The sequence below is a fragment of the Ovis canadensis genome, chromosome 1 (genome assembly GCF_042477335.2).
Source record: "Ovis canadensis isolate MfBH-ARS-UI-01 breed Bighorn chromosome 1, ARS-UI_OviCan_v2, whole genome shotgun sequence".
In the NCBI taxonomy this organism is placed as follows: Eukaryota; Metazoa; Chordata; class Mammalia; order Artiodactyla; family Bovidae; genus Ovis; species Ovis canadensis.
In genome coordinates this window covers 44,031,092-44,039,898 of record NC_091245.1, presented here as the reverse complement: position 1 = coordinate 44,039,898, position 8,807 = coordinate 44,031,092, and the positions used below count along the sequence as shown (strand labels likewise).

The 8,807-nt window shown below is 42.3% G+C and overlaps 1 protein-coding gene across 3 annotated transcripts in view; it reads left to right on the top strand.

Moving 5' to 3' along the window:
• Positions 1 to 8,327, top strand: part of GNG12 (G protein subunit gamma 12) — a 139,377-nt gene extending 131,050 nt beyond the window's left edge. For all 3 annotated transcript variants that reach the window (XM_069594401.1, XM_069594411.1, XM_069594421.1), the window contains exons 3-4: positions 2,188 to 2,300; positions 4,430 to 8,327. In XM_069594401.1, the coding sequence (XP_069450502.1) occupies positions 2,208 to 2,300; positions 4,430 to 4,555 (219 nt within the window). In that variant the 5' untranslated portion in view covers positions 2,188 to 2,207 and the 3' untranslated portion in view covers positions 4,556 to 8,327. The remainder of the gene's footprint in view (positions 1 to 2,187; positions 2,301 to 4,429) is intronic.
• Positions 8,328 to 8,807: the final 480 nt, after the last annotated feature.

The window sequence follows — 8,807 nt, the reverse complement described above, 5'->3', positions numbered from 1 at the left end:
TGAGCAGGGTCACCAGGAGGAGACCCTTGGCCTCTCCCTTGGGTGTGGCAGGATGACTGAGGAATCAGGGGAAGAGGCAGCTCATCGGGAAGTGTGTTGTAACCCAGTCGCCCAAGGCAAGGCCACCATGTCCAGCCATGTGATGGCTGCTCCCAGTTTCCTGCGTGGCTTGGGCTCCCTTGCACTAGAGGAATCCTCAGATGGCTGTTTCCAGCCATTCCATTCTGCCATGACACCCGAGTGCCACAGAACTGCTTTAGGGCCAATGCCCACCCACACTGGTCATTCAATATCCTAGAGGCCTATTGACCAGGGGGGCACAGATAGGTACATAGGAGATTCCCATTACTTGTGCTGGGTGGGACCCCTGAGGATAAATACAGTAGCAGCTACTGTGTGTGGAGTGCTTTGGCCCTTTGCTAAACACTACATGTGCACCAGTGAATTGAATCTTCAAAAATCACAGTATCCCTATATTACAAATGACAAAACACAAGCTCAGAGAAGTTGGGTAACCCGCCTAGTTTCACCCAGCTAGTAACTGGAAGGCAGGCTCCAAACCAGGGGCATGAAGCTTGCTGGTTAGGATTTGAAAGTTCTGCAGGCAGTTAAAAGCACAGCTGTATTTTGGCATTGGACCCAAAGCTGCCTCTCAAGCCCTACCCAAGTCCTTGAACTTGGCCACCCGGAGCATTCTGAGTGCAGTAGATCTCTGGTGGATGCCGCTGGAGCTGCGGGTGTTTGTTTTCTGCAGCCTTGTGTGGTGTGAGCCTTTACAGCAGATACACTTTGTACACTTGCAGCCCCTCCAGAAGGCTGAGTCAGCCTGGGTTTCCTGCCGGCGCCAGACTTTGCTGAGCCCCGTGCATAGCATGGGGAGACACACCTACTGTCCACCTGCTCTGAGTCATAAAACTGCCACACTGCTGCCAGACCTGCGAGCTCTGCAATCTCTTCCGGTGCCACCGCACCGAGAGAGGTCCTGGCCATATATGGCAGGGGCACCGGGCAGTGCCTTTCCCTAGCCTGCCTTCCTGTTGGACTCAGACATGGGACAACTAGACAGGTTGAACCTCAAGGTCCAGGAGTTTCCTCTGCTTTGCACCAGGTGGCTGGGGAGACAGAAACAGAGGGCAGCCTAAAAGCCACGGGCTCAGACCCGAGAGGAGAGTCAGCCCAGGAACGTGCAGTGGAAGTGTGGGATTACCCTGGCCACCAGGATGAAGCCAGAGAGATCAAAGTGGGGGTTGGGGGGGCCAGGGGGAGAGGGCAGAGAGGGAGGGGACTGATGAAGTTCCATTAAATATTTCAGGCTTGAGGCTGTATACCATTTGACTTTTAGGTTTATCATTGAGAGTCTTTCATCTGAAAGGTTTCTACTTTTTTCCTGAATAAGGGGTTCCTTATCTGCCTAACATTCTCCAAACAATTGCAAATCTTGATATCTCCTAAAAATGCACCCTTTGTGTACAGTTTTCCAGAAGCACTCTCATTTGCCATTTTTCTGTTGCCAGGACTCACATCAGTGTAACAGTTGGGTAAGAGAGCCAAAACAAAATGAAATCTAAACCTTATATTAAGGTACATGGCAGTAATTATGTTAACCTGCACATGGGATGTGGCCCATGTGTGCTGGAGGCCTTGAAATTACCATAGATGTTTTTGTGTGTTTCCCTTAGAAAATCCTAAGAAAGGCTATTTTATGCTCTATATAGGGCACCAGGATTAAACTACTAGTACTGGATTTTTGGCACAGCAGTAAAGAACCACCTGCCAATGCAGGAGACACAGGAGATGCAGGTTAGATCCCTGGGTCAGGAAGATCCCCTGGAGAAGGAAATGGTAACCCATTCCAGTATTCTTGCTTTGAAAATTACATGGACAGAGGAGCCTGGCAAGCTACAGTCCATGAAGTCGCCAAGAGTGAGACACAACTGAGCAACTAAGCACACACATACTGGGTTTCTGCAGAGGCAAGATTCACGAAAGTGCTCAGAAGTATTACCAGTTTAAACACCAAGGCTACCACTCCCATTTCCGAGGGACTTCGTGGTGACTGCCTCCAAGAAGCTATGGTGACCGGAAATGCATCCTTTTCCCCTCAAGTAACACAAAGCATTACGAATGTCTAAACAATTTAAAGATGACTGCTCTTCATCTTTTTAAAAAAGTTCTCTTAAATTTCAGGTGAAAACCATTAACTGAAGATGTCGAGCAAGACAGCCAGTACCAACAACATCGCCCAGGCACGGAGGACTGTGCAGCAGTTGAGAATGGAAGCTTCCATCGAGAGAATAAAGGTAAGAGCCTCGAGTGGGCCAGACGTGTTCCTCACCATCTCCCTCTGCTCTCCTGAGGCCAGGCCATATTTCTGAGAAGATAATGCCATATAATTCAGCCAGGTGCCATGATTTCCTCTGAGCAAGCGGAGAGTTTCCAAATGTTAACTTTCTTTTCTACATAGCATGGGCAAGCTAAAGTGTCTGAAGTGAGCGTGTCTGTTTGAATAGAAAACCTAAAACCAATGACAGGATTTCCTGAGGACTTGCGTTCCCTGGGCTCACACGGCCGAGCCTTCTGGCACTGTTTTCTGCCTGGGGACAGGGGTTCCAGGTGGACTTTATATAAACACCCTCGTCAGCCCTCTGGAATGTATGAAGTGTTCTGAAGTTATCACTGCAGCCAAGGGAGCCTTGCATAACAAGTCAACGGTCGGGTGTCCTTTTGAGGAGAAGGCACTTTTTCAGTGTGTGTGAACTTTGATGACCACAGTCTGCATCCAGGGCAAATAGTGCCAGCCTTAGTTGAGACCTGGAGGAAACCAGAAGGCATCTGATGGGTCACCTGACTTAAAAGTCATTTCCCCAAAAATCTCCAGAGAGGGCTAAGCAGTGAGTGCCTTGGAATGTTGTGAGTAATGCTGTTTCCTAGATACTGAAGCAGTCACCTGATAAATTCCTCTGGGCCTGGAGATAGTCACCTGTCTTCAAAACAGGAGGCTGCCTGTCCTGTATTTGCCAGGGCTCAGCTGGCCTGTGCCCCTGGCCTGAGGACACTGATCTGATGATTCTAATGGGTCTCCTACCCAGACCCCTGAAGAAGGCATGGTATTTCCATTTTTAACTCATGCCAAAGTAAGGTGCTACTTCTTTCCATGCTGGTTTTGTCCCTCTTTTTATTTCCCCAAGCCCAGTCTTTAGTGGTAAATCTTGACACTCTACCAAAATATGGCTCTGTTCTTCCTGAGATTTGGCTCTGAGCCCTTATTTCAGTGCTTTAACTCTGTTCTGCTCTGCATTCTAATTTATTTTTTTTTAATTGGGTAGAAGCTAAGATACAGCCTTCCTTTGACTCAGACGTTTTTCTTTTTTCCCTCCTCCCAACATTTTGAGAAATTTTAAACCTACAGAAGAGTTGTAACAATAGACACCCATATACTCTTTACCAAGATTCACCAAGTAGCATATTTGTTTTCTGTCTCTGCACACGTACAAAACTGACGTAATTTTTTCCTGAAATTTCTTGAAAGTTATTTGCAGACCTCATGACTCTTCACCCCTAATACTTCACCATTTGTCTCCTAAGTACAAGGGCATGTTCCTCTACACAACCACAGTACAATTATTACACTCAGGATCAGCTGCTGCTATCTAACACACAGTCTGGTTTTGAAGATTCCAGGCCCCTCACTTTGCAGAATGGGCCTCACTGCAAATGAGATTGTTTGCTGATGATCAAATTCGGGCTAAAGGTTTTAGCAGGAATACTAGCTGGCTGGTGGCATGTCTTCTGCCCTCAGCATAAGAGACAGCTGATGTCAGTTTGATCACTTGGTTGAGGAAGGGCTTATCTGCCAGATTTCTGCATTTGGAAGTACCTTTGCCCTCTCTATGTAACAGGTAACCTAGGACTGATACTTCAAGACTCTGGTTATCTTGTTCTCCAACAGCCTTCCACCCAGTGGGTTAGCATGCAAATACCTTTTGAGTTTGTAAATATTCTCCTTTAAAAAAAATTTTTTTTATTTAAACAGTTGATTTAGAGTGTTGTACCAACCTCTGCGGTACAGCAAAGTGACTTAGTTGTAAACTTATACATTCTTTTTTATATATATATTCTTTGCCATTATGGTTTATCACAGGATATTGAACATAGTTCCCTGTGCTATATACACTAGGACCTTATTGTTGCTCCATTCTAAATGCAATCGTTTGTATCTACCAACCCTGAACTCTTAGTTCATTCCTCTACAAGTCTGTTCTCTATCGATAAATCTGTTTTGTAGATACTCATTTGTGCCGTAATATAGATTCCACATATAAGTGATAGCATGTGGTATTTGTCTCTTTCTGACTTATTTCACTTAGTATGATCATCTCTAGTTGAACCCTATAAATATTTTGTTTCCTTGGGTTTGTCTACACACCAGGTTTCAAAGGCGTCAGCAGACCTCATGTCCTACTGTGAGGAACATGCCAGGAATGACCCTCTGCTGATGGGGATACCAACTTCAGAAAACCCCTTCAAGGATAAGAAGACCTGCACCATCTTATAGAGAAGTAGCGAAGTGGATCCTCCCCTCTTCTCAACAAAGCAAATGATGAGCAGCTCCTTGAAAAGATTTACCTTCAGCTTATTTGGTAACCACTGCTAATAACGAAAATGCTCTTAACTTGGAATTATGGACTCTGAAGTCTTTACCTTCCAGGTTTTTCTTTCTCTAAAATGCCTTTTACTGAATTAATCCAGAATAATAATCTTGTTTTCCATTTGTTAACTACAGTGTCCTATTAGTTACTGCTGAAGGAAAGTTGGTCTGGCCTTTAAAAAGAAAACAAATACATCAGTGATCCAGTTAAAACCTAAATTACCTAAGCAGTCATCTAGATTAAAATGCCAAGGATAACTGGTCCTAAAATTTTTGTCGTAGTCTATTCTTAATAGAGTTGTGCCAATCTGTACAGTATATGTGGGTGAGAAATGTTTTGTGTATATATATGTGTGTGTTTGTATATACACATCTCAAAGCTTATTTCCCAATTAAAATGTCTCTCCCTCCATACTATCAGTTCAACTCCAGAAGTTATACCTTTATCTCAAGCTGTGTGTAGGTAGAATTAAACTCTTTTCTTGTAGTTATTGTACAAAAAGAATACCCTACAGCCTATATTCATCGTAGTTGAGTAATGAAGTCATCTCTCTCCTCTTAAAACCGTGCTGACCTGCCAGTCAAAATTTTTAAACTGAACTAAAAGCCCTTTTATAATATGAGCATTCTTTCACCAAGGGATTTCAGGTTTCAGCGATCCTGAATCTATCTAGGAAAGGGGAGGCGGCCCTTGGGGCCACCCTGGGCAGCTGTGCCACAGGGCTCATGGCCTCTGATTGGGGGTAGACCCCTGAAATTCCTAATCTAACGATGGGAACTAGAGAGAGCAGCCATGAGCCCGGCCCAGAGCAGAGCAGGAATGCGTGAAAACCAGCTGCTCTTCGTGGCCTAACTTTGTGATTTAGCTCGCTTTCTCTGCCTTCCCTCTTATCTTTCCTCTGCAGCCAGATCATGTCTTCAGAGTTAATGTCCACCTCCCCAGCCCCAAGTGGGTAGATCATGGTGGAAAAGAAATATACAAAGAATGTAAAGGTATCGGACACGTAAGCTCTTTTCAAGTATCTGCAGCACCTGCATCATCCCTACCTGGGCCTCACACCATCAGAGGGGCTTGTTTCACTACTTGGGCTCACAGTTCCTTGATTTTCCTCTGGGCCTGGATATTACTGCCACACACACCCAGAATGGCTAGTGGGGATCCCCAAAGAAGGTTGTCTCCTGTGGCAGAGGGCATATTGTTCACTAAGAGGAGGAGAGGGTATTTCTAAACATTTATTTATGGGCCCAAAACATGCACCAGACCTTTGATATTTTAACTCAGCTTCCATTCATTAAACATTACTAATGAAAAGTTGAAAGTATTCTCAGAAAGGATTCAACCCCAAGAAGGAATTATTTACAATGGTTTTCCCTAGTTCTGTACAGTCTTGCCCTGCAGTGCAAGCCCGTTTTTAAATCTAACACCTGAGCTTTGAGTATTTCATTGAGTATTATGTTAATTGTGGGTGAACAAATACAGTACTGTTTTCAGACTGCTCAGATCTATTCCGTATTTCTGCAAGTCACCTATCCAGCATTGTGAACTGCCCTCCCTCTTCCAGGATCATGTGGAAATCATGCCACTGCCCTTACCTTCTTGTCATCCACACTTGGTTCTGCAAAGGGCCCAGTTTCCAAGTATATTATAGGCACCTGTTGGTGGAGAAAGGTTTTTCCTTTCAAAAGGTGAAATTTGAAATATACATTAAGACAACTTTACATGTACTGCATCACTTAATGAGACATTCTTTTTTTTTAATAAGTGTATTTTTCTACTGATAGTTTCAGAACACTAATCTTATTTTCACTCTGATTTTTACCATGTTTCTTTGAATATTTATAATGTAGCTTGTTACAAAATATTTTCATGAAATTACTTTTATTATACTGTTATATACACATTTTTTGGTAGGAAGCATAGTTTATTCTTTAGTACTAAAACATGTTCTTTTCCCTATTAGAAAACAAGTATGGTTTGCTATATATTTGTTAGTATGCTTGTAGTGGTAAGGAATGGACTTGAGGTCCCGGGAGATTTTTTTTATTTTTGCTAGCCAGATATCGTAAAGGCTACAAGTGTGAACATCATATAACTTCCTAACCAGGTGTAGGGCATGTTTAAGAAAAGTGATATCAAGTCCTTTGATGCTGGACCCAAGGGGGAAAAAATTGTAGCTAAGTGTTGATTTACTTATTATGAGACGTCTATGTGAGAAAAATATAATATATGTATACATATATTTGATATGCAGAAGTCACTTTTATTTATCAGGCTTTATTCTACTAGTAAAGCCACAGTTTAACTATTAGACAGCAGCTGGTTTATAATGATGGACAAATGCCCAATGTGTGTTATTTTTTCCAAACTACCACTATAATGACACAATCACTCATGTACATGCAACTTCCTGGCTTCATATCTATGAGGCTATTTAAATATGTTCACTATACTTTGTCTTTAATTCTGCTTCTATTAACAATGATCTCTTTTTCCATTGATTCTTCTTTAGTTCATCATTAATCTGTCCAGTTGACACCTCAGGACCATGGCAAGAATTTCATGACTCCAAAGTATTTTACAAATACACACTTTTTTTTTTAAACAGAGAGAAACACTTTCTATACCATGTGGTTCACAAGCTGTAGGTTTTTTCTAAAAAGAATCAGGTTTTTACATTTCCTTATTATTAAAATGAAAAGTGCCATACTAACCCCTTAAAGCAAAGACCTAATTTGCTTTCTCTCTATTGGGACTATTTTTGTACTTTACTAATCTTTCAACTATCCAAAAAAAAAATTATACCAATGATTTAGTAATTTTGAGGCATAAAGTTAGTTTAGGTAGTGGAAGATGTGCCAAACTTTCCCTCCATATGCCTTTGTCTCAATTTACAACTAAGATAGTGTCATCTGCGTGATTACACTGAATTTTAAGAGCTATATAGGCCTAAGAAGTGAATCACAGCACATGTCAGTCCTTTCTCAATAAATGTAATACCAGAGTGTGTTATGACTGTATTGACTTTTATGGTAGATCTGTTAATAGAAAAAAAAAAATACATTGAATTAAGTAGAGTTATCTGTATGTTAAAATAGAGCACTTACCTAGAGCTGGGTGTCCTGGATCGCTGTCTAGCCAATCCTGTGCTCCTGTGTTGTGTGACTTTGGACAAGGCACTCCGTCTCTCTCAGCCTCCATTTCACCATCTGTAAAATAAGGGGCTTGAAGTAGCTGATGGCTGATACCCTCTTGTTCCGTCCAGTGGCCTACCCCTCTACTGGTCCTGCCAACATGTTGGTGCTATACGCTGCTTCAAATATAAAATCGGTTTGTCTATTGTGTGTGCTCATTTAATAGCTTATGAAAGGCCTTTTTGTTATATGGCTTTTTGTTCTAGTTTTATGAACTTGATTACTGTAATAAAGTCTTGTTTGTAGCCATGTAACTATAAACATAGTCTCTTGATGTCTCAGTAAATTTGCATTTGATATATTAGTTGATGGGATTGTTGTTTTAGGACATTCTTTGACTACTTATCTGTCCAGCATCTTATTAACCTAAATATTGTGATCGTTGTTTGGAAATCTGTTCTCTGGAAAGAATAAAAGCATTTACTTCACAGCTAATGTGTTTGCAGATTTGAAAAACAGTTTCATTAAAGCACCATTGCTCTCTTTACTGGGTCTGGCTCATTGAATCTTCCTACCCATATTTTGCTCAATAAACTAACAGAAGACCAGTTCTCCTGCCTTTTTCCTGCACTCATTCAGTTAACATTTTCTGAGTACCTGTTAAGAGCCAGGTATGGAACTAAAGCTCTGATTATACTCAAATGAATCAGGCTTACGCTAGCCTGTGAGAAGCTCACAGTGTAGAACAAAAGATGGGAATGACTCGTATATAAACTAATAATACCATGGGCAATGTGCCTGAACTCAGGGGAACGCAGTGCTGTGAGAGTCCAGAGGAAGGAGGGCTGCCTCTACCACAGCAAAGTCTTGACAAGGCTTCCAAGGGAGGTGGTGTTTGAGCTAGGTCTTGAAAGATAAAGAAACCCTGCAGTCTTGGGAGGGAATTGCAAGAGGAGGAGAAAAGTGAGCTCAAAGGTGCAGAGCATCTCCCATACCCCCTTAGCCACCCAGCCACAGGAAGAGGGTG